This window comes from Chiloscyllium punctatum, chromosome 2, assembly GCF_047496795.1.
Source record: "Chiloscyllium punctatum isolate Juve2018m chromosome 2, sChiPun1.3, whole genome shotgun sequence".
Classification (NCBI taxonomy): domain Eukaryota; kingdom Metazoa; phylum Chordata; class Chondrichthyes; order Orectolobiformes; family Hemiscylliidae; genus Chiloscyllium; species Chiloscyllium punctatum.
Genome location: NC_092740.1, coordinates 127,623,082 through 127,647,467, shown reverse-complemented (window position 1 = coordinate 127,647,467; position 24,386 = coordinate 127,623,082). Strand labels below are relative to the sequence as shown.

General features: G+C 43.0%; 1 protein-coding gene across 10 annotated transcripts in view; it reads right to left on the bottom strand.

Annotated features, from left to right (window-relative positions):
- LOC140489122 (amyloid-beta A4 precursor protein-binding family A member 1-like) overlaps nt 1-24,386 on the bottom strand; it is a 204,308-nt gene that overhangs the window by 83,493 nt on the left and 96,429 nt on the right. For 9 of the 10 annotated variants that reach the window (XM_072588360.1, XM_072588373.1, XM_072588372.1 and 6 more), the window contains exon 2: nt 8,632-9,814. In XM_072588360.1, the coding sequence (XP_072444461.1) occupies nt 8,632-9,759 (1,128 nt within the window). In that variant the 5' untranslated portion in view covers nt 9,760-9,814. Of the gene's footprint in view, nt 1-8,631; nt 9,815-17,214; nt 17,338-24,386 lie in introns of those variants that run through there. The other variant, XM_072588368.1, reaches the window with a different exon arrangement.

Here is a 24,386-nt window from a genome sequence, read left to right as displayed (position 1 = left end):
TTTACATACTGTAGGGAATTTTATCTAAACAAAAGTCTAAAGACTGACAGCTGTGGAGAAAGAAACTGGGTTAATGTTTCTAGTGCAATAACTCCTCTTTGGAACCTGTCCCATTGGGTGTTTTACAACAAAACATTTCTCAAGTATTCAACTCTTGTTGAGACAAGATTCTATAAACAGTAAGTGCCCACTGAAATCAAGAGGTTCTTCTTTCTACATGCATGGAAGTAAGCTATTTGACTACACGGGGCATTGCAATTAAGCCAGAATCCACCCTGTTGCAATGTCTGACTGAAACTAATTCTTACAAGATGGCACACATTAGCTAGACCCTTGCCTCAAATTTTCTTTCTGTAGCACACTGAGATAAGTTATAGAGTCCCAGACTGCCACCCATTTGTGAGTGGCTCACTCAAAAGAGATCAGGGAGCAAAGTGAAGTCATCAATTCTACTGTAAGCAACAAGCTGGCTGACTGAAAGCAGTTTCCAGTTAGATTTAATACTCAACACAACAGTCTTTCTTGGATTCCCAGCATAAGAAAAACACAAACTTTATAGGTTTCTAAAAATGCACACACACAGACAAAGACATCTATAAAACAGTACAATCTATTAGTCACTGTGGGTTCAAGTCACACTGGAGAGACACACACACAATATGTAAGCAGGGATCTCAATGCACAACTGAAGGAATGTCGCACTGTTAGAAGTGCTGTCTTTCAGATGAGGCACTGAACCATGGTCCTCTCTGGTGAACTAAGAGCAAGGAAGATCTCTCACCAGTGATGTACTTGGCCAACATTGATCCTTCAATCAATGTCACCATAAGAACAGGCTACCTGGTCATTACAGCATTGCTATTCGTGGGACCTTGCTGTGCACAAATTGCTGCCCAGTTCCCTCAATTACAATGCTGATTGCACTTCAAGGGGCAGCTCGTTGGTTGTAAACGATGCCTTTGGGTTGCAAAATCTTTGCTCAGGGCTATCACTACACTATACATTCTGTTTACTGGAAAACTAGATAAATGTGGAAGATAAAGGGAGTGGCAGTGGAGAGATGAGCGTAGAGTATAAAATCAGAGCAATTGGGCAGAATCCCTGGTGTCTGCTCCACGTTCTATGTAAAATATTAAAGGCTTGGAAAGCAAAGTAGCTCACTACTTCTTGAATTCTTTATTTGAATGCCTTTCATGACAAGTGGAAACGTCTTTGCTTCACTGCAGGCTCCTTCCCTTAGTTTTATTCCAGAATGATTTTTTGATAATTATAAACATTTCCCCTGAATGCCTTTTAAAAAAATTTACATGCTTATCGGAGGCTCGGTGGTTGGGGGGGGGGGGGGGGGGGGGGGGGGGGGTCTGACTTCCCTCAGCAGCTCTCCTGACGGTGCAGCCGAGTCTTCATTGAACAGTATGGCCAGACGGAAAAACGGCTGATCTGGTGCCACTGGCGATACTGTGGAAGCTCGGGTCTTACTTCTCGGCTGAATATCAAACAAAACAAATTAGCCCAATGGCTTTCAGTCAAGGTGACTTCAGTTCTACGAATTCCACTTAAACATCTAATGCGGGAGGAGTGAAATCCGAAATAATTCCTACCCTTCCAACTTCTCAAGGATATCTACTAATGACCAATAAATAGCAGAGACACCTATATCTCAAAATGAAAAGAATTTTATAAAACTCTGTCTCCAAAGAAAAATGTCCCAGTTCTCTTTTAGATTGAGGCAAAAGTCATTAGCTAATCCTCTATCCCCTTGCCAAATAGATTTACTCTTCACTTAACAGATGGCTTTGCAAAGCTGATTTATGAAGCATCAGCCAAAACAGATGCTTAATATGGATCCTGAAGTCTAGCTCACACCTACAATGTCTAAATGCTCCTCAATAACCTTCAAAATTAGGGCAACTCTTTTATTAGAAAGTTTCTGCTTCTGAAGCTGAAATCATAATGTTTTATTAATAGCTAGCACAACACAAGAGTGTCTGTGGGGCTTCATACTGGGCCCCTCGCAGTTCATGGCGTCAATAATTTACCCTTAATTGGTAGGAGTCTGATTGAGAAGTTTGATAAAAAATATTGGTCTTCTGGTTGACAATGGAGAAGACTACAGGAAGATCTCAGGTGGACCAAGAAGTGGCAAATGGAATTCAGTCTGGATGAGCGAGAGGCAATGCATTTGAGGAGGACACACAAAACTGCAGAATATACAAGAAACAGGAGGATATTAAGAATTGTAGACAACAGACGTAATTTGAAGTATATAACCAGAGATTCCTGGAGGTAGCAAAGCAGGGAGATAGAATTCAAACAGGCATATAAGGCACTTTCTTCGAATGAACAAGACCTGCATGATAAGCGCAGGGAGAATGCGCTCAAACGGTATAATACATGAGCTAGATCACAGCTGGAGCACTGGACACTGTACTGTTCCCAGTAATATAGAAAGAATGTGATTACATTAGAAAGGCTACAGAGGGTTATATACAGTCACAGAATTATACAGCATGGTGACTGATCCTTCGGCCCAACTCGTCCATGCCAATCAGGTTTCCTAAACTGAACTAGTCCCATTTCCCTGTGTTTCACCCATATCCCTCTAAACTGTTTCTATTCCACGTATCTGTTCAAATGTTCTTTAAACTTCGGTAAGGTGTTCAACAAGGTTCTCCTTGGGAGACTGGTTAACAAGGTTAGATCACATGGAATACACGGAGAACTAGCCATTTGGATACAGAACTGGCTCAAAAGTAGAAGACAGAGGGTGGTGGTGGAGCATTGCTTTTCAAACTGGAGGCCTGTGACCACTGGTGTGCCACAAGGATCGGTGCTGGGTCCACTGCTTTTCATCATTTATATAAATTACTTGGATGTGAACATAGGAGGTATGGTTCGTAAATTTGCAGACGACACACAAAAGTGAAGGTTACCTCAGAGTACAATGAGATCTTGATCATCAAAGCCACACTCACAGGAATCCGATTCACTACAGAAGAAGAAAAGGACAACCAACTCCCATTCCTAGACGTGATGACACCTAACGGAGAACACCTAACGGAGAATTCACCACAATGGTATACAGGAAGGCCACACACACAGACCAAGTCCTGAACTACGAAAGCAACCACCCCAACACACACAAAAGAAGTTGCATCAAGACACTATTCAAAAGGGCCACAACATACTGCACCAGAACTGCAAAAAGAGAAAGAAGAACACCTATACAATGTATTCGTCAAAAACGGATACCCCCACAATTTCATCAATAGATGCCTAAGGGAAAGACAACGGAATGAGAACATGCCACAACCCAAAGGACTAGCCACACTACCATACATCAAGAGTATTTTTGAACTGACAGCCAGACTACTGCGACCACTAGGACTCATAACAGCACACAAACCAACAGCCACTCTCAGACAACAACTCACTAGAACGAAGGACCCAATACCCAGCATGAGCAAAACCAATGTAGTGTACAAAATCCCATGCAAGGACTGCACAAAACACTACATCGGACAAACAGGAAGACAGCTAACGATCCGCATCCATGAACACCAGCTAGCCACGAAACGACACGACCAGCTATCCATAGTAGCCACACATGCAGATGACAAGCAACATGAGTTCGACTGGGACAACACTACTATTATGAAACAGCCAGGGAATTCCTAGAGGCATGGCACTCATCCACAGATTCAATCAATAAGCACATCGACCTGGACCCAATATACCGGCCACTGCAGCGGACAGCTGGAACTAGCAACCGGAAGCGGCAGATTCAAACCACTACAATGCCGGAGGGAACATCACAGAAGCGCTTCACAGGAGGCTCCCAAGCACCGAGGATGTCACCTAGACAGGGGACAAAACGTCTGCAACACAAATTCCCAGCTCGGCAAACAGAACCACAACAGATCTTGATCAAATGGGCCAATGAGCTGAGGAGTGGCAGATGGAGTTTAATTTAGATAAATGTGAAGTGCTGCATTTTGGAATGGCAAATCAGGGCAGGACTTATACACTTACTGGTAAGGTCCTGGGGAGTGTTGCTGAACAAAGAGATCTTGGTGTGCAGGTTCATCGTTCCTTGAAAATGAAGTCACAGGTAGATAGGATAGTGAAGAAGCCATTTGGTAGGTTTGCCTTTATTGGACAGAACATTGAGTACAGATTGGGAGGTCATGTTGTGCTCTACAGTTCATTGGTTAGGCCACTTTTGGAATACTGTGTTCAATTCTGGTCTCCCTGCTACAGGAAGAATGTTATGAAACTTGAAAGGGTCCAGAAAAGATTTACAAGGATATTGTCAGGGTTGGAGGATTTGAGTTATAGGGAGAGGCTGAATAGTCTGGGGCTGTTTTCCCTGGAGCTTCGGAAACTGAGGGGTGACCTTAGAGAGGTATAAAATTATGAGAGGCATGGCATGGATAGGGGACTTTTCCCTGGGGTGATGGAGCCCAGAACTAGAGGGCATAGGTTTAGGGTGAGAGGGGAAAGATATGAAAGGGACCTAAGGGGCAACTTTTTCACACAGAGGGTGGTACATGTATGGAATGAGCTGCCAGAGGAAGTGATGGAGGCTGGTACAATTGCAACATTTAAGAGGCATTTGGATGGGTATATGAATAGGAAGGGTTTGGACGGATGTGGGCCAGGTGCTGGGACGTGGGACTAGATTAATTTAGGATATCTGGTTGGCATAGGTAAGTTGGTTTGTTTCCGTGCTGTGCATCTCTGTGACTCTAAGTGTTGTATTTGTACTGGCCTCTACCACTTCCTCCAACAGCTCATTCGATATACACATCACTCTATTTGAAAATGTTGCCCCTTAGATGTATTTTTAAATCTTTCCCGTCACCCTAGTTTTGGACTCTGCTACCTTGGGGAAAAGACCTGGCTATTCACCTTATCTATGACCCCATTATTTTATACACCCCTCAGCCTCCTATGCTCCAGGAAAACATATCTCAGCCTATCTCGCCACTCCTTATGGCTCAAACCCTCTCATCTCAGTAACCTCCTGTACTACCTTTTTGCACTCTTTCCAATTTAATAACATGCTTCCATAGCAAGGTGACTAGAACTGTATACAGTACCCCAAATGTGGCCTTACCAATGTCTTGTACAGCTGTAACATGACATTTTAACTCCTGTACTCAGTGTTCTGACCAATGAAGACAAGTGTGCCAAATCCTTCTTCACCACCCTGTCCACCAGTGACATCACTTTCAAGAGACTATGTAACTGCACCCTTAGGACTCTCTGTATCCCAACATGCCTAGGGCCCTACCATTAACTCAGCAAGTCCTGCCCTGGTTTGTCTTAACAAAATGCAACACCTTGAATTTATCTGGATTAAATTCCATCTGCCATTCTCAGCCACTGGCCCAGTTGATAAGATCCCAGTGAACTCTTAGATAACCATCTTCACTGTCCATTATACTGCCAATTTTGGCATCATCCACAAACTTACTAACTATGCCTCCTCTGTTCTCATCCAAATCATTTATATAATAATGAACTGATCCTTGCGGCACACCCCTGTTCACAGGCCTCCAGTCTGCATAACAACCCTCTACCACCACTCTGTCTCCTACAATCAAGCCAATTATGCATCCAATTGGCTAGCTCTCCCTGGATTCTATGTGATCTAATCTTGCTAACCACTCTACTACGCAGAACCTTGTCAAAGGCCTTGCTAACGTCCATGTAGAAACGTTTATCGCTTTGCCTTCATTTATCATCATCTTCCTGTTTGTGTGACAGGATTTCCCATGCACAAAGCCATGCTGGCTATCCCTAATCAGTTCTTGCCTTTCCAACTGAATGTGGATCCTGTCTCTCAGAATCCTTTCCAACAACTTACCCAGCACTGAGGTCAGGCTCACCAGTTTTTTGTTCCCTGGTTTTTTCTTGCAGCCTTTCTTAACTAATGACACAACATTAGTGACCATCCAGCCTTCCAAAACCTCATGTATGGATGTCCATGAGATAAATATCTCCACTAGACACCCAGCAATCTCTTCCCTAGCTTCCCACAATGTCGTGGGATATAGTTAATCAGGTCCAGGGGATTCATCTATTTATCAGGAAGTAAGAATGTTAGCTATGAGGAAACACAATGCCTGTGACTGTTTTCAGTGGGACAGAGGGTCTTTGGGGGATTTTCTAAAGGTGGTGAAAGTTATACAAGGTCTAGATAGAGTGGATAGGAAGGACCCAATTCCATTAGCAGAGAAGTCAATAACTACGGTCACAGATTTGATCTCCTCCTTATGTTCTTTACAACATCAATTTCTTCCTGTAATACAGTTGGTGTCAGTATTTTTGTACATCACTGAGGTCAGCAGACCATTCCAAAAGCTGAGCTTTTGCATAAAATTTAGGATAAGAATTCTTATCCACGAGTTTTAAAACGTGACTGCGCTCAACAGTACTTCAAATTAATAAAGCCTATAAATTTTAATCACCCGTGTCTAAATTTTAATATTCATTCACTCGTTTTGTAAAATATTATCCTGAGCCTAAACCTCATCTTGCATTCATCTCTCGCTGACAGCATTTATGTCAGTCCTTCCAAATACAATGCCTGCAGGACATGAGCAGGAATTAATTCATTAACGATAGCTATAATTCAAGCCAGTCACTCACCTATAGGACCTTGCTAGGATATACTGCACTATAGTGCCACCTCCAGGTTAGCCTCACCAAGATTTGTTCAATCTTCATCTGAACTTTCATTGACGGTGCTCTGGTTGGTGGATTAGCCCTGTGCACTTTTGCATTTGAGGTCAAAAATAAAGGCTGCTTTCATCCAGAGTACACTTTTGCCATACAAAATCCAGAAGTGTCAGCTAACTAGCCAATGTCTGGTTTATCCTGCCTGCTTTACCCCAAAAGGAATAAATTGCATTTATGTAGCACCAATGATGGCTTTACAGCCAAGAAAGTACTTTGGAACTGTAGCAACCACTGGTGTAATGAAGAAAACACGGCAGTCATGTTGCACACAACACTAGCCCACAAAATACAGTGTGATAATGATCCGGCTTGGTGTAGCGGACCCTCCCCGACAGCCTCCAGGTGTGGCATCGTCTCAGCCCAGCATGGCGATCTCTTGGCCTGGCATGGCCTCACTGTGGTCTCCCAGTCTTCAGGTGATTCCACAGTGATTTCTCAACCTGGAGGACCTCAAGGTGAAGCCCGGCCTAGTGTAGACTGGAGGCTTGATGCCAGCGTGCTCTGGGTTGGAAGCCTGCTGTTCTGAACCTTTATGTCTGCAATGCTGGACTCTTTATTTCTCCATTTTCTAAGACCTTGTAACTGAAGAAGTTGTACCTAGGTACCTTTGTACCTAAGTTGACACTCTAAATGGCAACTTGTATACTTTTCACCGTACTCATTTGAGTGCATGTGACAATAAAGCTAATTTTAATTCTGATCTGTTTTATGAATGGTGATCGAAGGTTGACTCGGATACCTGGGAGATTGATCGCCTTGTTTTTCTTTGAAGTAGTGGTCATAGGATGTTTTACACCCATCTGGGAGGGCAGTTAAATGTCTTACCTATAATGGGGCTGCCTCAGCACTGCAGCTGCCCCTCAGTTAGGTTTATCCTTGAATCTCTGAAGAGGAAGCAACATTCTGGCTCCGAGGTGACAGTGCTCCCCAGTGGATTACAGCTGGCTCAATGGTATATTGCCATTGACCTTAGCAGTGCTTTGCATGCAACTTTTAATATTTTCAATTGTCACATTTTAAACACAAGTGTATCCAGAAACACCAGTCTGAATTTGAACTCTGAGCTTACTCTCACTGCAGATGGAAGTCTCTCTGTTGTTTGTGGGATTCTGTTGTGGGTAATGTGGTTGCCATTTGTCCTGACTTGCATCACATCTGCTCATCCACCTCCCTTGTACTTGCTGATCTTCGGTCGCTCACAGCCTAGCAACAGTTCCATTTTAACAGCATCATTCAATTATTCAAATACCTTCCTGGTCTCACCATTCCCTATATCTCTCTACCCCCTCCAGACCCATCATCTTCCAGGTTCTCTCTGCTCTCCAACACAGCCTCAGTTTTAATTGTTTTACCCAAATATACTCCGCCTGACTTCTGAGGCCCTGGAAGCCCCTCCCTAGATCCCTCTGAGGTGTATCTTGCTCTCTGGGGTTTCTGACAAAAGGAGGAGACTGAGGGGCAAGACTTGGTGCTCAATTTTTTTAAATGGCCAACTGAGCCCAGTGACCCTTTTTACTCATAGTGAGTAAATTTTTACCCTTCAGGATTTGTCTCATTGTCATCACGAGAATACCAAATAAGGTAAATGTGGCACAGTTTACCAAAACTCATCGGTACTACACCTTGACAAAAAAAAAAACCCAGAAAGGACTACGTATGCTGGAAATCTGAAACAAAAACAGAAACTCCTGGAAAATCTCAGCAAGTCTGTGGAGATCAATCAGAGTTAATGTTTCAGGTCCAGTGACCCTTCTTCAGAAACCAGAGATTATCCAGCAGTTTCTAATTTTATTTCAGGTACTACAACTTGTTGCACAACCAGATTCAAAGTACTTCAAGGAGTGTTGACAAACTAAAACCTTCACAGAGATTTCAGGTACTTACGTCTCCTTCCATCACCAGTTGGTTCTCACATTCTGCTGTCGGGCTAATATCTTGTCGCATAACCCAGATGGGCTCTGCTGGCTCATCTGGAGTGTAAGGTGATCGGACGGTTCTGGTTTTTACTTCTTCAATTGCTTCCTTGATGTCCTTAATAGCTAAAGAAATGGCATCCCTTTGTTCTCTGGTATGCCTCAGAGGCTCTCCCAGGCCTGTGGAAGACACAGACCGGGAGTTCAGCGCAGACATGACATCGTCGGCCTCCTGCCCACTGCCTGAGTTCTGTTCAGCTTCTGGCATTTCCTCACAGCCCCGGTCGAGGCTTTGGGAACTCATGCTCTGCTTCACTTCCGCCACGATCTGGTCAATGTCCTCCTCTTGCTCGTAGCTATCCATTCGAGGGTAGGGAGCAAACTCGGCCTCCTTCTCAGGGCTGTCCGACTCGTTGTCCGATCGTTCGTCGTAATGATGCAGCCTGGCCCCCAGGGCTTCCTTGCGGTAGTGCTCAGCCTCCTCCCTCTCTTGCTCGTACAGCCGGAGGGTTTCCCCGCCGTCCAGTTCGGGCGCCTCGCCGATTTCCTCATAAACGTGCTCCTGTGCCGCATAGTCGTCGTAGGGCTCGGCGTACTGTTGGTCTTCGCCACGGTGGAATGGGTGGTGGCTGTAAACGTACCCCGAGTAGGCCGAGCCCAGAAGCCCTTCACGGTCCACCATGTCAAAGTGCAGGACGCTTGGGAGAGTCCGGCTGTCAGCAGCTTCCACGTGCTCCGACTCGGCGTTCTCCGTGTACTCCTCCGCCTCCGGCCGGCAGTGCACGGCGTAGGAACGCTCGTCCTCCTCTCCGTTGTCCTGCAACCTCTCCCGGGACCCGTAGGGGTCGCCGTGCGTGCAGATGACGTCGCCTTCGGCTCTGTCCGTGTGGTTGTGGAAGCCGCTTTCAGTGCTGGCAGACCTGGCCAGGGTGCCCTCCTCATCCGCCAGCCGTGCCCGTCCTCCTCGCTTGCTGTTGCCGCGGCGACCAGCCTCCTCCTCCTCCTCCTCAGAGTGCTGGAGATCAGCCTCCACTGCCTCGTTAACGTCCTCACTCCCCGGTTCCTCGTCCGTCTCCAGCGCCTCCTCTGGTCGGTTCATGTCGGAATGCCCAGAGCTGGTCTGTCTACACTGGCAGCATCTCCGGCGGCTCTCCCTGGGATGCACAGAAAGGGACAAAACAAAAGTAAGGAAGTCAATGTTGTGCAGTTGAAGGGAAAGCAGACATTACAGCTCTTTCCACCAGACCTCACAATGGACCTAAGCGTTTCTTCACTTGAAACATTGAAGTTAGAGTTAGGGTTGTGTTTCACTGTTTCATTCTATGAACACCTCGCTTAGCTACATTTCCCTCATCAGCCAACCACTCCAGCACACTTTGATCATATTTTTTAATGCATTCTTTATCAAAGGGAAGACTCCCATTTCTAGGGTACCTTTCAGCACCTCTATTGTCTCAGAAGGCTTCACACCCCAATAAAGTATCTAATGGGAACTGATTTGTCCACTGCAATGTTGCCAATGACCAATTGGTCCGGTTTTGGATGTTGGTTCCTGGACAAATCTTGGTCAGGATATCTGAAATTACGTTCAAAACGCCATCACTGAAACAACCTACCTCCATTGCATTTGCCCACATCCACCCATAGCCCAGTGCTCTGACTGCTGAAACCCTCACGCATGGCTTTCTTACCTCCAGCCTTGACAATGAGAAATGATAGCATAATGAATGTGGTAATGTGCCCTTGCTCATGTTATGGAAATGTGAGTTCAACTCCCAGCATGTCAGCTGTGAGATTTATATCCTGTTAATTCGATGAATCTAGAATAGTACTGTTCAGACAAAGGGATAGCTAGCCTGCCCAAATGAGACTCACTGATACTGAATTCACAACACAGCTGACGATCCTCAAAGTTTAAGAACAGCCAATTACAGACACTAAATTTATGACTTAGACAGAAATTAACGAATTATTAACATTGTAACTTTAGTCGAGCAAAGCTAACTAATAAGGTAATTAACTAGTATTCATGAGTTAAAGCTACTCTTCTTTGATTGACACACCCACACACACCCCCACATACCCAGTTAAAGGATAAACTAGAAAGTAAGAAGTTGTAACAAGCCAGTTTGCTAACTATTTCTACAAAGAGTACAAAGCCTTTAGGAAATTCCTTGACTGATGGGTTGTATTACAGGCACATGGGATTGTATTTTGCTTAAATTCTGAAGACAGCAGCCAATGCAAACAGCTTCCTGCAGGCTCCAACACATCGTCACTTCTTTCTTACAAACTGGGATTCTTTTCTCAAAATATTCAATAATTCTTTAACTGAATATAAAACTAGAGAGTAAAACTCAAACACATTTTTCTAGTCCAGCAGTTTCCAAGCACATAGCCCAGTTCAGCTTCTGGCTTCTCTCTCATTTTTCCACAAGCTGTGTGTTGGCTGATTAGCTCTAACCTCCCCTTGATCGACCAATGCAACATCCAACCAGCTGCTGGGCCCTTGAGCGTAACACATCCTGGAGCTGAAAGATCTGCAATGTTAATTATAACTAACTAACTACAATATCTTTCCAGGCCAGTTCTCATAAACAAACATCCATTTGTTTACTGTCTTGTCCAAAACAAGGGGCTGCTCAAAGTTCAATTCTCAATTTCAGCTCAACTTTCCAAATCAAAAATGAGAAAGGTAAAGAAAGAACAGTGATAATCTCAACAGAACCAGAAATCGGACTGCTGCAAAATTTATCTGGTTCACCAAAGCCCTCTGGGGAAACCAATCTGCCATACTTTTCTGTTCTGGTCTTCATGCACACTCCAGACTGACAGCAATGTGGTTGACTCTTAATTGCCCCCTGACATGGCCTAGTGAGCCACTCAGTTATTTTCCAAGGGTAATAAATGCTGACTCTCTCAGTGATGTCCCAGTCACTGAATTAAAAACAAAGATTTCAATTCTAATTGGGCAGACGTTGGCCCACTGGTATTATCACTACACCATTAATCCAGGGACCCAGGTAATGTTCTGGGGACCTGGGTTCAAATCCCACGATGGCAGTTGGAAGAATCTGAATTAATCTTTTTTTTAAAAATGTGATTAACAGTCTAATAATGATCATGAAACTGTTGTCAATTGTTGGAAAAACCCACCTAGTTCACTAATGTCCTTTAGGGAAGGAAACTGCCATCCTTACCTGGTCTTGGCTTACATTGACTCCAGACCCACAGCAATGTGGTTGACTCGTAACTTCCCTCTAGGCAATTAGAGATGGACAATAAATGCTGGCCTGACCAGTGACACACGCATCCTATGAATTGCCAAGAAGTGCCATAACACTTTTGCCTAACCTCCAAACTACCAACCTCCACCAAATGAAGGTCTTTCAATGTTTGACTGTCCCTGTCATTCCTCCCAGTGAATTTCATTCACCCATCACCCTTTGACTCAAAAGCTGACATTATCTTTAAGTCAAACCAACTTCCTTGAGTATTAAAATCTCTCATCCTCAATTTCAAATTCTCTCATCCCTCTTTATCTCTGTAACCTCATCCCACCCCAAAACCATCCTAGTTCCCTACCATCCTCTGGCTTTTAACACATCCCAACGTAAATCACTCCACCACTGAAAGTCACTCCCTCAGCTGTAAACTGAGGAACTCCCTGCCTGAACCTCTCAACCTCTCGGTCTTATTTTCCTCCATTAAGCTGCTCTGTAAAAACCTACCTCTTATGGCCAAGCTTTAGCCCACCTCTTCTAATATGGCAAGTAGCTCTGCATCAAAATTTGATTTGCAACATTACTGTAAAGAATGTTGGGATGTTTTAGTATTCAAGGCTATGAAATAAATCCTAACTGTTACAGTACTCATAGTCAGGAAGTGGCTTGCGTCTTCCTGCTATGTGGTTTGGATGATAGTACAGTGGCACAGTGGTTAGCACTACTACCTCACAGCGCCAGAGACCCGGGTTCAATTCCTGCCTCAGGCAACTCTCTGTGTGGAGTTTGCACATTCTCCCAGTGTCTGTGTGGGTTTCCTCTGGGTGCTCCGGTTTTCTCCCACAGTACAAAAATGTGCAGGTTAGGTGAATTGACCATGCTAAATTGCCCGTAGTGTTAGGTGTAGGGGAATGGGTCTGGGTGGGTTGCTGTTCAGAGAGTTGGTGTGGACTTGTTGGGCCGAAGGGCCTGTTTCCACACTGTAAGTAATTAAGTAATCTAATTTAGTACCCTTGAGAGGCGTTAATAATGGCTGAGGAAATCTGGGCTTTCACTGCAGCAATAAAACACATCAGTGTCCAATACTCAGGCTATCCCACAGGAATACTGTCCAGAAGGTTACTGCAGGGTAGATTGGGGGGGGGGGGGGGGGGGGGTGGGGGGGGGTGGGGGGTGGGGGGTGGGGAGAATGAGTGTTCATGAATGGATCTATCAGCCCCTCCAACCCATTTCACCATTCGCTTAGAAGATGGCTGCCTTGTTGCTGATACAATTTGGTTCCATAGCTGTAGCTCAGCAGGTAGTATGCTCATGTCTGAATTACAGGTTTCAAGGTTCCAGTCTGACAGTAGAGTTTCAGCATAGGAATTGAAGCTAGCAAGCCAATGGAGTATTGAAGGGCTGTTGCCCTGTCAGAGGTGCATACTTTCACATGAGATGTTAAACCAAAGTTGCCCTCTGACATATCAGGTGAGTTCAATATATCCACAGCACTAGGGGTGAAAAGGAGCAAGGCTGTTCTCCTCCATGTCCTGGCGATTATCTCTCCTTCAATGCAAACATCATAACAGTAGATTACCCAGTCGTCAATGCATTGCTACTGTTGGGAGTTTGTCGTGTGCTAATTGACTGCTGTGTTTCCTACAATACAATAACTACACTTCAGAAATTAAACTGTACATCATGCTTTGAGATGTATGATATTAGTGAAAATTACTATTTAAATCCATTTTTAAAATTCTTGAACTCTTTTGCCTAGTGAAAGCAATCAATTTCATTTTGAAATTTTCCATTTGACCCTGAGTTTCTTTGCTTTGTAGACAAGAGAGATAAAGATTTCCATTCTCCTTAGTGCGAAGGAATCAATCAGAATGGCCTAGTTCTAATGTTGAGTTTGTTCTGCACTGCCTCCACCAGAGCTAATAGCTTCTTTCTAACCATCCCAATTGGATCCTGCAGCAAAATGAGGAGATATTTTCAAATTTAATCGGCAGCTCTTCAAATGAAAAGCAATTAACTTTCTCTCAGCAGCAGGTCAGTGACATTCAAGGAAAAATCGAGTCGATGATGTTTCTTTTCTCCAGGGTTTCAAAGAATGAGAGCTGATCCAACTGAAACGCACAGAATTTTTACAAGGTTTGATACAGCAGATACCGGGAGGATGTTTCCCCTACCTGGAGAATCTCGAATAAGAAAGCACAGCCTCAGAATACAAGTTTATTCATCTTGGACTGAGATGAGAATAATTTTCTTCATTCAAAGCATCTTTGGAATTCTCCACCCTAGACGGCTGTGGATGCTCTGTCGTGACACTGACGTCAGAGATCATTAAGAGTTTGGTATACTACAGGAATTAAAGGGTACGGGGACAGTGTGAAGAATTGAGGTAGAAGATCAGCCATGATACGGCCACGGAGCAGCACTGATGGGCAGAAGGACCTCCTCTCGCTCCCATTCTTTACATTGTTTTTGAGATAGTTACTGTATATGCATTTTGAATTATTTTAGAGATGTGACCCTGTAATTCACAACTACTTAATGAAGCCTAGTCACAGTCATTATGGAAGAAACTTTTAGTTATAATTGCATTTAATAAGCCCACAAAAACAAAAATGAAGCGTATAATCAGGTAGTTCATTCCCCCCCCAAAAGTAAGGTTGGTTAAGATGTAAACATTGTCCAGGACAAGCGAGGAAAACACTTCTGTTCTTCTTTAAAATACATATTGTTCTGCTATAATGCACGTTTCATTAACGTGAATTCGCTATAATGCAATTGCTGAATTTGGGACACTGTTGCGAAAGCGCAAACCTTTACAATGTGTATTGGCTGTAAAGCAATTATATTGCCAACACTTTAAGTGCTGTTTCTAAAGTGCGATCTTTCTCTAACAAATTGTTGCACAAGAACACAACCATCCCATTATAGAAGAACTATCTGGAGTGAATGGAGACCTTTAACATCCACCCATGATTGGGTAGACGGGGAGTCTCTTCCAAAACATGGTATTTCCTAGACTATGAGCTCAAGTCTCTAAAGTGGGAATGATCTGACAATGTGTTTCATAGTTTTGGTGGTTGAGTATGATTGTTGGCCCAAACACATGAGAGACCCTCCCACTGTTCTTCCAATGTAAGCTGCAACACTACCAACACGAAGGCTCTCCATTTCATTTTGCATGGGGTGGGGGTGGGGGTGGGGTCTGAGTGAATATATGCTTGGAAATTTAGTTTTAAGTGGGAATTTGATGCAAATGGGTACTGATGTTCTTTAACTCGAGTTTATTACAGAAAATAAATTCTCCAAGGTGGGAGATGATAAAAGGAGGCCATTGCTAGAGAGACATCACAAACCACAGCCACAGTGTGGTGGAAGTGCAGGGAAGGAGGCTGATTAGTAAGTAGGAACAGTGAATATTTCTAGCCTGTGAACTAAAACAAAGATCTCCAATTTGCTTTAGATCCCCAGGATGCTTTTTTGTTTTCTTGTTTCTCTTAAACATAGCTACTTTTTAAAGTGGTTTTGTGTGGTGGAAATTGTCTCAATAACTTAATTGAGTTTCTTGATGAAGAGGATTGAGGTGGATGGGATCTGACAAGGTTTGACAAGGTTCCTCATGGTAGACTGGTTGGCAAGGTTAGATCCCATGGAATACGGGGAGAACTAGCCATTTGGATACAGAACCGGCTTGAAGGTAGAAGACAGAGGGTGGTGGTTGAGAGTTGCTTTTCAGACTGGAGGGCTGTGACCAGTTGATTGCCACAAGGATCTGTGCTGGGTCCATTGCTTTTTGTCACTTACATTTTAGATGTGAATGTAGGATGTATAGTTAGTAAGCTTGCCAATGATGCCAAAATTGGAGGTGTAGTCAACAGTCAACAATGAAGAAGGTTACCTCCAGTGTGGAAGTAGTAAGAATGTAGCATACTGCTACATAATAGTACACTTGACCAAGGTAAAAGGTATCTTGGCTCTCAGGCTGACGTCTGTAGTGGAAAACACTGCTCCCGATAACAACTGAGGTTGTGTAACTATAGTTTGAAGCATAGGGAGTGCATCTTGAACTTGTTACTTTCTATGTCCTTGAGCAACATCAAAGAACAAAGGTGAAGTGTGGAAGTAAGCAAAGTTATTTGTATCATTGTATAAATATGGGCCAACTCTTCAGCTGGAGAGAGTGCTGTGAGACAGTGAAGAGTGTAGCAGCCTCTTCATGAATTCATGAGAATTTCTTGAAACAAGAATCTAAGTATGAGACTTGATATTTTCCTCAACACTCAGTGCAATAGGATCTTGATCGGATTAACTAATGGGCTGGGGAGTGGCAAGTGGAGTTTAATTTAGATAAATGTCAGAGGCTGCATTTTGGAAAGGCAAATCTGGAGAGGACTTGTACACTTAATGGTGAGGTATTGGGGAGTGTTGTTAAACAAACTCCTTGGAGTGGAGTCAAAGGTTGAAGGATAGTGAAGGGGGTGTTTGGCTTGCTTGCCTTTATTGGACAGTGTAAGAGTTAGGAGGTCATGTTGTGGCTGTGCAGGACATTGGTTAGGTCACTTTTGGAAGACTGCATGCAATTCTGGTCTCCCTCCTCTCAGAAACATTTTGTGAAACTTGAAAGGGTTCAGGAGATTTACAAGGATGTTGCCAAGATTGGAGAATTTGAGCTATAGGGAGAGATTGAATAGGCTGGAGAGTCAGAGGTGGAGGAGTGACCTTATCAAGGTTGATAAAATTGAGGGGCATGGACAGGATAAATAGACAAAGTCTTTTCCCTGGGATGGGGGAGTCCAGAACTAGAGGGTGTAGGTTTAGGGCGAGAGGGGAAAGATATAAAAGAGACCTAAGGGTCAACTTTTTCACGCAGAAGGTGGTACATGTGTGGAATGGGCTGCCAGAGGAAGTGGTGGAGGCTGGTCCAATTACAATATTTAAGAGATCTGGATATGTATATGAATAGGAAGGATTTAGAAGGATACAGCTCAAATGTGTCTAGATTTATTTAAATATCTGGCTGGCATGTATGAGTTGGACCAAACAGTCTGTTTCTGTGCTGTACATTTCTGACTTGAAGTAGAAGATTTCATTTTTTAAAATGAGAAAGTAACAATGCAGTGTAAAGTCTAGGGAATCTAAAGTTATCACTTTATAAACTAAATCAAATGAGGGATGCACAGCTGCTGCAACATCTGTGAACTGCTGGATACCAGAACAAACATATCTGTTGGAAATGTTTGCAGCTTGAGAAAGTTTTGGATCAGCATTGAGCTGGAATCCGAGCAGCAGACACTGCACCACATCAGGGAAGGGAAAAGTTCTTGAATGCTTACCTCGAAAGCAGTCACATCCCTCATATTAGATCATTCAATGTTGGTCTGTGTTCAAGGAGAGGATGCGTATGATGATCCAGGGGATTACAATCGAGGAGCTGCTGCCTCTTGTTTTATTCATTCACAGGAAATGGGTGCCACTGGCCAGTTACCCATCCCTAATGGGCCATTTAAGTGCCAACCAAATTGGAGTCACACATGTAGGCCAGATCAGGTACAGGCCGCAGATTCCTCCCTGAAAGGACATTAGTGAACCAGATTTTTTTCAACAATCAACTGTTAATGATCTTTATGACTACTAATTCCAGATATTTATTCAAATTCCACCAACTGCAATGGCAGGATTCGGACTGAGGTACCCAGAACATTACCAGGATCTCTGGATTAATAGCCTAGTGGCATTATCACTAGACTATCATCTTCCCTTCATCCAAAAGTTATGAAGGTCTTGTGGATGAGTGAAATGAGGATTACAGGAAAAGGATAAGCCAACCATGGTTAACTGGGATGTTAAGGCTTTGAAAGAGGGGGGAAAAATGTGGCAAAGATTAGTCGTAAACCTGAAGATTGGGAATGTTTTAAAAATGAACCAAAGATAAACTTTGAGGGCAAACCTGCAATTAATATTCAAGAGCTTCTTTTAAGTACATAAAGAGAGGCCAAAGTATAATATAGGCCCCTTAGAACTAGGCTGGGTAAACCATAACTGGAACCAGGAAATGGCAGAGAGGAGTTGAGAAAATACATTACAGTCTTCACAGTAGATCACGCTAATAGCACTCAAATTACAGAATAATAGGGGCAAAAACAGGATAGAAAATAAATACAAGTTTACAGTAGAGATGTGATGGAAATGAATAGAATTAAACAGCAATAAGTCTCCTGGACCTGAGAGATATTAAAAGTAGCTAAAATTAGAGGATGCACCGATAGAAATTTTCTAATAAAAGAGGCATATAAAACTGAAAAAGTAATATTCTCTTTTAAAAAATAAAGGCAACTATTGATTAATTAGATATTTTCTCCAATGACATGTTAACCTATTATAAAGATTTAATAGAAATTACATGCATTTCAAAAATACATATGATCAAGTAGAGTCAGCACAGTTTCATGAAGGGGAAATCATGCCTGACAAACTTAATAGGATGCTTTGAGGAAGTAGCAAGCAGGATGGATAAAGGGGAAGCAGTGGATGAAATATATTTGGATTTCCATACCTATTTGGTAAGGAAGCACTCATTAGACTAAACAATGTAAAAGCCACCGTATTGGAGATGGTATATTAGCGTAGATACAGGATGGCTAACCAACAGACTTGAATAAGTGGGGGCCTTTTACGGATGGCAACCTGTAACCAGTAGAGTGCCACAGGGATCAGTGCTGGGAACACAATTATTTACAACATTAATGACTTGGGTAGCCAAGTTTGTGGCGGACTCATAAATAAGTGGGAAAGCAAGTGGTGAGAATGAGTCTAGAGATACAGACAAGTTAAACAAGTCTACAAAGACTTGCCAGATGGAATATAACATGGGAAATGTGAGGCTATGCACTTTGTCAGGAGTAATGGAGGAGGTTAATATTTAAATGGGGAAAACTGAAACAAGGTGCAGCACATAGGGATTTGGTGGTTCTTGTGCACATACCTCAAATCTAGCATTCACCTTCAGGAGATAATAAGGAAGGCAAATGGAATGTCGGCCTTCATTTCAAAAGGAATTGAATAAAAAGAGTCTTGCTAAGCACGAGTTAGCACCTAAAATAGTGATCAGTGTTGGTCTGCTTTTTCTAAAGGAAAGATAAACTGACATTGGAGACAGTCCACGGAAGCTTCACTCAGCTGATTCCAATGTGGAGGGACCATCTTGAGAGGACAGGCTGGGTCTCTACTCACTGGAGTTTCGTAGAATGAGAGGTAATTTTATTGAAACATACAGGATTCTTGGGGAACTTTACAGGGTGGTTCCAAAAAAAAAGGTGATTTCCTGTTGTCTAGGGCCAGAAGGCATAATCTCAGAATAAGGGGTCGCACATTTGAGATAGATGAGAGAAATTCCCTTCAGGGTAATGCATTTGTGGAATTATTTGGAGGGCTGTTGAGGCAGGTCATTCAAGGAATTCAAGGCTGAGGAAAAAAACAGATTTTTAATCAGTAAGGGGAATCAAGACTTAAGGAAAATGCAGGAAAGGAGTTGAGAATTTCAAATACCATGATTGCATTGAAAGGTGGAGCTGACTTCATGGACTAAATGGACTGCTTCTGCTCCTTTTTCTTGTAGTCTTCATTTTTTAAATTCACTCGTGGGTGTTGCTGCTCATCGCTAGTCACCTGTGAGAACAGGGTGATGAGCTGTCATCTTAAGCCTCTGAAAGTCCATGCATTGCAGGTTGATCCATGATGCCCTTAGAGGGAATTCCAGTATTTTGATCCAGTGAAAAACTAGCTGTCTGTCCTCCCAAGAGGATGGAAGGGATCCTGTGGTCACAATTTCAGGCAAGCTCGGTGGAATTTTCCCTGCTTAATGTTTATCCTGCAACTTGTTGGCTATAAAATGCTTTGAAATATTCAGATCACTAATGGGCACTACACAAAGTCTGTTTTTTTTTTGTGTGAAGATTTGTAGCTCGGGTTGTAAGTTTACTCGCTGGTCTAGAAGATTTGTTCTCGGACATTTCATCACCATGCGAGACAACATCATCAGTGAGTCTCCATTGAAACACTGTTGTACTGTCCTGCTTTCTATTTGTCTTGGACTGTTTGGTGGGTGATATCACTTCCAGTTCTTTGAGAGGTTGGCAAATGGGGTCCAAATCAGTGTTGATGTAGTTCTGGTTTGAATGCTGGGTCTCAAGGAATCCCCGTGCATGTATTTTGTTATGACAAGGGTAAACCCTTCTACTAATGTAAACCAGACCTACAGTAAAACTCACCTCATAATCTGTTAAAATGAGTGACCAAGAGCTACAAAAATCCTTCCATGTAAAGAAGAAAATTTTAACAATTTATTCTTTAACTCAGAAATAAAAGAACATTAAACAACAACTACCTACACAGTAATCCTCTGTCTAAACAAATTGTCTATCTCCCACTCTCCAACAACACACTGATCTGATAAACCCCCCCCCCCAATTAAGTTTACAAAAAATCAACTTTCAAAACCAGGCAGTTATCACTGTTTCCTTTGGTATCTTTCTCTGTACTTTCCTGGGTCTTTTCTTTGGTCTTCTGCTTCATAATTTGAATATGAAAAGTACCTTTCAGAGAAGGGCTCTGCAAGCTGTTTCTGCGTTGGTTGGTGCTCTTTGCCCTCTGGCTAACTGTTCAAAATGTCCGATTTTATGTACCCCAAAACATCCGAACATCTCATTGGTTTGTCAAAGCATTAAAATTAAAAGTTGATATGGATTTTGGTATTTTGTGGCATAATTTAAGCTGGCTGAATTTGAATACTATGGCAACTCAGTTCCCAGCTATTTGTTTCACAACCAAGTGGTGCATTTTTTAATTGTTCAGCACACTCTGTGCCTTCAGTCCGAGCCAGCTTCCACACTCAAAGATATAGTACGCGTCTACACTGTCATAACACTTTGTTTAACCTGTCCCAGTCAAACTGGTGCCCCTCATTGTCAGTGTATGGATACCAGTGATAGTTGGTCATGTCTTTTACTGCCTAGTTTCCTACCAGTCTGTCCAATTTTAAGGCTTATTGCAGTCATGCAACGAACATTACATTGGACAGATGGGCAGGAAACTAGTCACCAGGATACATGAGCACCAACTAGCCAATAAAAGACATGACCAACTAGCACTAGTATGCTTGCACACAATGAGGGACACCAGTTTGACTGGGACTATACATCCACCCTGGGACTGTCTAAACAAAGACACAGGAATTCCTAGAGGCCCAGCACTTAAACCAGAACTCCATCAAGAAATAAATCAATTTAGACCCCATTTACCAACCTATCAAAGAAGCAGAAGTGATATCACTCACCACAACAGTCCAAGACAAATAGAAAGTGGGACAGTACACCAGTGCTTCAATAGAGGCTCACTGTTACCTAGCATGGTGACAAAACATCGGAGAACAAATCTTCCAGCGTAACAAGCAAAGTTACAACCTAAATAAACATCTCTTTTTCAATCTTAACTGCCTCAAGGCATTTAGGCTTAACTCCAGTGTGATACTTGGAGTCACATGTAGACCAGATGAGATGGTGAGAGAATTTTCTACCTATGAAGGAACCTAGAAGAAAAAGCATGATTTTTTAAAAACATTGGGTGTCTCCATTAAGACTAGGAAAAGCAGGAATTTCTTGAGAGTCACCAATATGTGGATTCGCTCCACAGAGCAGTGGAGGCTGGGTCATTGGATACAGTCAAGGCTACGTTGGACTGACAAAAGGGTCCAGGGTTATGGGAGATAGGCATAAACAAATTAAAGCCACTTCAAAATCAGCCATGATCTTCGTAACTACCACAACAGGCTCAACAGTCCAAAAGGGCTTTTGCCCGAAACGTCAATCTCCCTGCTTCTCGGATGCTGCCTGACCTGCTATGCTTTTCCAGCACTACTCTAATCCAGACTCAACGGTCCAAAAGCTGCCTCCTGTTTCTATTTCTTCACTCCTTTTCACAGGAGAGTGGTGACAAATCATTCGTGTCCAGCTTTGGGCACTTATTTCCTGCCACCATCCCTCAGCCAGGTAGAATTCTTTTAAAAAGATTCCATTTCACAAACTGTCGCAGGATCCGAATCCACAGTCGCTTTGCAGCTATTCCAGTACAGCCTCCACTCTGTGTTGCAGGCTTGCCTCTTAAGCAGAGGCATCAATTCATTAGTGAGGCCTCCCCAAAGGCATGACCAAAATTAATTTCATTTACAATACCACCCCTCAAACATCAGCCAGAGGTGACCTTCACTGCTTCGCTCTACATTTCATTCAGCCCCAGTTTCCAAAGAAAGGATTATATTGCTACTATCAGGCCCTGTCATGGGGCTGTCCCCAATGCAAAATAATTGTCACACAGTCCTGCTGTTACCCTGACAAATGATCAGTGTTTAGCGGCACAGCTTGTTCCCCAGGCCAAGCTCCTTTGGTCACAGAAGCAGACTGTATCCATTATGCAGTGATCTCAAATTTACCTTTGCAAAGAACCAGCAACCATTTCACACTTTTTATCAAAAACAGGCATGTCTTGATTTACTAGCTGTGTTTTTTTTTAAAAATCAGCTTTAGCTCAACTGGGTGGACTCTCACCTGAGACCCACTTGAGGCTTGAGCACAAACCCAGATGACCCTGTCAGGCAGGCCATCTTGCAGCTGGGATATTTAAATGAGGTTCCTTTTCAAATGGACAATAAGACCTTGCCTGAATATTATTCTGAAACAGAGCTGAGCATATCCCTAGGTGTTCTGGATAATATACAATTCACTAACCAACACTTCTAAAGTCAGATTATCTCCTTGCTGCTGTGGGAGCTTGCTGTACACAAATTAGCTGACATGCTCCATACAAGAGTGACTTCTCCAAGTTCTTCTCCTTATTACTTGATGGCTGCCACATTATGACGAAGGCCCTCATTTTGTTGTGGGATCAGGCAAGGGGGCACAGGCCAGAATGAAAAGCCAGGCCAGAACAGAGACTGTGTACCTAATGTTGCGGCATTAGACTGGTATCTCGTCAGACAACTGAGCTAACTTCACACACCCCATCCCCACCCCAAAGAAAAGCTGCCACAATATATAAGTAACTACATTTTTTTCAAAAATAGCTGGAATATGTCTTGATTTATTGGCTGCCAGAACCGCATGCAATTTATTTCTTTACCTTTTAAGTGAAGGTAAGGACATTTTAGGTCTGCCTGGAGGTTGTAGGGCAATCAAGCTGAGAGTCAGGGCACCCAATTACCAGTATTCATTCATCAGATTTGCTGCATTTCTAAAGATGAGTAATTGCAAGAGAAGAGTTGCCATTAAGGAAAGATTATTTTAAAACACAGAACAATCCATGTATAGTTAATGTTCCTGGGCTTTTAACCCAGAGCTGTGAGTTAAAATCACACATGGACAATCTGTATTTTAATTTGGTGTTGAAATAAATCACAAAACTGGCCATGGTCAGTAATGACAACTTGAAACTGAGATTAATGTTAAAAACCCATCTGGTTTACTAGTCCTTCAGCAAAGTTGGCATGCTCTCCTCATCTGCTCAACCTATAAGACCAGACCCGCAGCAATTCTTAACTGCCTTTGGAAATGGTCTTTGTAAGACATCAGGATGTATCCAAACCATTACAAAAACTCCACTCCTAATTGGCAGCAAAAGGGTTTTGGGATGATGAATAAATGACCAAGCCAGCAAGACTCGCATTCTGAGAATGAGAGAATATCACCCAAGGAGGAGTTAAAAAGAATTCACCTTCCTCTAAACCCCCACCATCTTTTCATTAACCTGTAGTTTTCATAACATCATAAACTAATTTCACTTTATTAAATAATACCATGCACATCAGGACAGGAGTTCAAAACTAATGAGTCGGGGCAGAATCAGTAAGCAAGGTGATACAGACATCCTAGTTTGCTTGGGACTGGTCTGGCTTTTCCCACCGTCCCTAAGAAGTTAAAGGGCTAATTTGTTCTGAATACAAGGAATTGGATGTTGTGGGAGGAGCGGGGTTTGTCTTGCAGGCAGGATGTGGTAATCTAATCATACTCTAAATACTGTTAAGGAATAACCTAATCTCTCATTTGTTTCTGGAAATAATCTAATCCATTTACACTGTTTTTGGGTGGCATGTGACTATGGGGGAGTGGCAGGGTCTTTTGTGCATAACTGACCGTGATGTAAAACCCTATATAAAGGGAGGATGGTTCCCTTGTTCAGGGAGCCTCACTTGACATGCTCCACAAGCAGCAGAGTATTAAGTGATCCTCCAAAAGCTTGGACTTGCTGAAATAAATCACGGCTCTTGACAGAAGTTGGCATGTTGCAGTTGTATCAAACATGTAAGAATCTCAAGAAGGCAACCTAACATTTGGTGACAAGAGTGGGATTCCAACATTTATGGAGCTTCTAGGCAGATTAAGTGATCACCTGTGTGACGGTAATGAGAGACAGATGGGCCCACTAAGATTTACCTTGATCTCCCTCACTAAACTCTTCA